The sequence below is a fragment of the Thunnus thynnus genome, chromosome 17, assembly GCF_963924715.1.
Source record: "Thunnus thynnus chromosome 17, fThuThy2.1, whole genome shotgun sequence".
In the NCBI taxonomy this organism is placed as follows: domain Eukaryota; kingdom Metazoa; phylum Chordata; class Actinopteri; order Scombriformes; family Scombridae; genus Thunnus; species Thunnus thynnus.
This window is the reverse complement of record NC_089533.1, coordinates 28,184,207-28,185,450: the sequence shown is the minus strand read 5'-3', so window position 1 is coordinate 28,185,450 and position 1,244 is coordinate 28,184,207. Positions and strand designations below refer to the sequence as shown.

The window sequence follows — 1,244 nt, the reverse complement described above, 5'->3', positions numbered from 1 at the left end:
GTAACAAAAATCACAAATTTTGTCAAATGGTCTCTTCCATTAAAGTTGGTTTACTGAATAAACCAGACACCGTGAAAGAGACCTGTTCTTGCTAATAGCAAATTATATTTTGGGGTTTTTTTGTTACTTGGCACCTGCCTTATGTTGAAGATCAGCTACCATCTGGTGAGGTTGATGTACATGCAGTACATCATTCTGCACTGTGAAGATCAAACAGTTAACTCATTTTTGAGTGGAGGGGGACTTTAACACCTGTAGAATTTCTCCATCTTGTTGATGTCTTGTGTATCTAAGCCTAGTATTTGATAGAGCGCTCTAAAACATCTGACACCTGATAAAGTTGATTCCATAGCATGGTGAAAAGCAGTGGTTGCTTGGAAAGCACAAAGACCCCTAAAAAATGGAAACTCTTTGTAGGAATGGCTTTAAAATCTCTGATACGGCCCTCCACATTTAACTTGATGTCACTAACAAACTCACACAAGCACAATAATCTGAACTTTGCTATTTCTTGATCTCATTTATTAAATTTGGGCAAATCATCAGATTTACATACTGTACAAATCTTCCATAGAGAATTTTATTTTCTTTAACATAAGCGCACTGACATACTGATGGGCATGTTGGCTTTGACTGGTAGAACAGGGCTTCAGAGTACAGAGAGTCAAAATACAGCTTAAATCCCATGGAACATGTGTACAGCGGTATACACAGCCACAGTTACTCTATTTTCATACATGCCACACATACTGCAGCAACAAAAGCTACAGTATCTCCACACACAATTGTGTGCGGTGCCATTTCAGTACTAACTTCAGTACTCACACTGTTAATTGTATGGAGTAATATGCAGGAAAAAATATTACTATTACAAGCTCAGCTAAAAATACAGTTTACATGTCATATATCCAAGTACTGAATATGAGTCAATTGGATTTGTTGAATCACAGGTTGTCATTAATGTGACTTGTACAGCAACATTACATCCTTAAGCAGAGTCTGTGGAAATACTGTATCACTTTCTAAAAAAAATAGGGAAGTTTTTCAGTACATCACCTCAGATATTTTCAACCTAATACAACCTTATTCAAATGTTTATACAAGAAAATTGGAATTCTTACATTTGCTTGAGTGTGATCATTTTTTTGAAATAGAACAATTATTGGCATGACACTGAAGAGCAAAGCAAATCTTTTGACATGTAGAGCCCTGCACACACACACACGCACACACAGACACACACT

The 1,244-nt window shown here is 36.6% G+C and overlaps 1 protein-coding gene across 1 annotated transcript in view; it reads right to left on the bottom strand.

Annotated features, from left to right (window-relative positions):
- Positions 1-589: 589 nt before the first annotated feature.
- Positions 590-1,244, bottom strand: part of rgs9a (regulator of G protein signaling 9a) — a 19,543-nt gene continuing 18,888 nt past the window's right edge. Inside the window, exon 18 of the mRNA XM_067615444.1 lies at positions 590-647. Within this exon, the coding sequence (XP_067471545.1) occupies positions 590-647 (58 nt within the window). The remainder of the gene's footprint in view (positions 648-1,244) is intronic.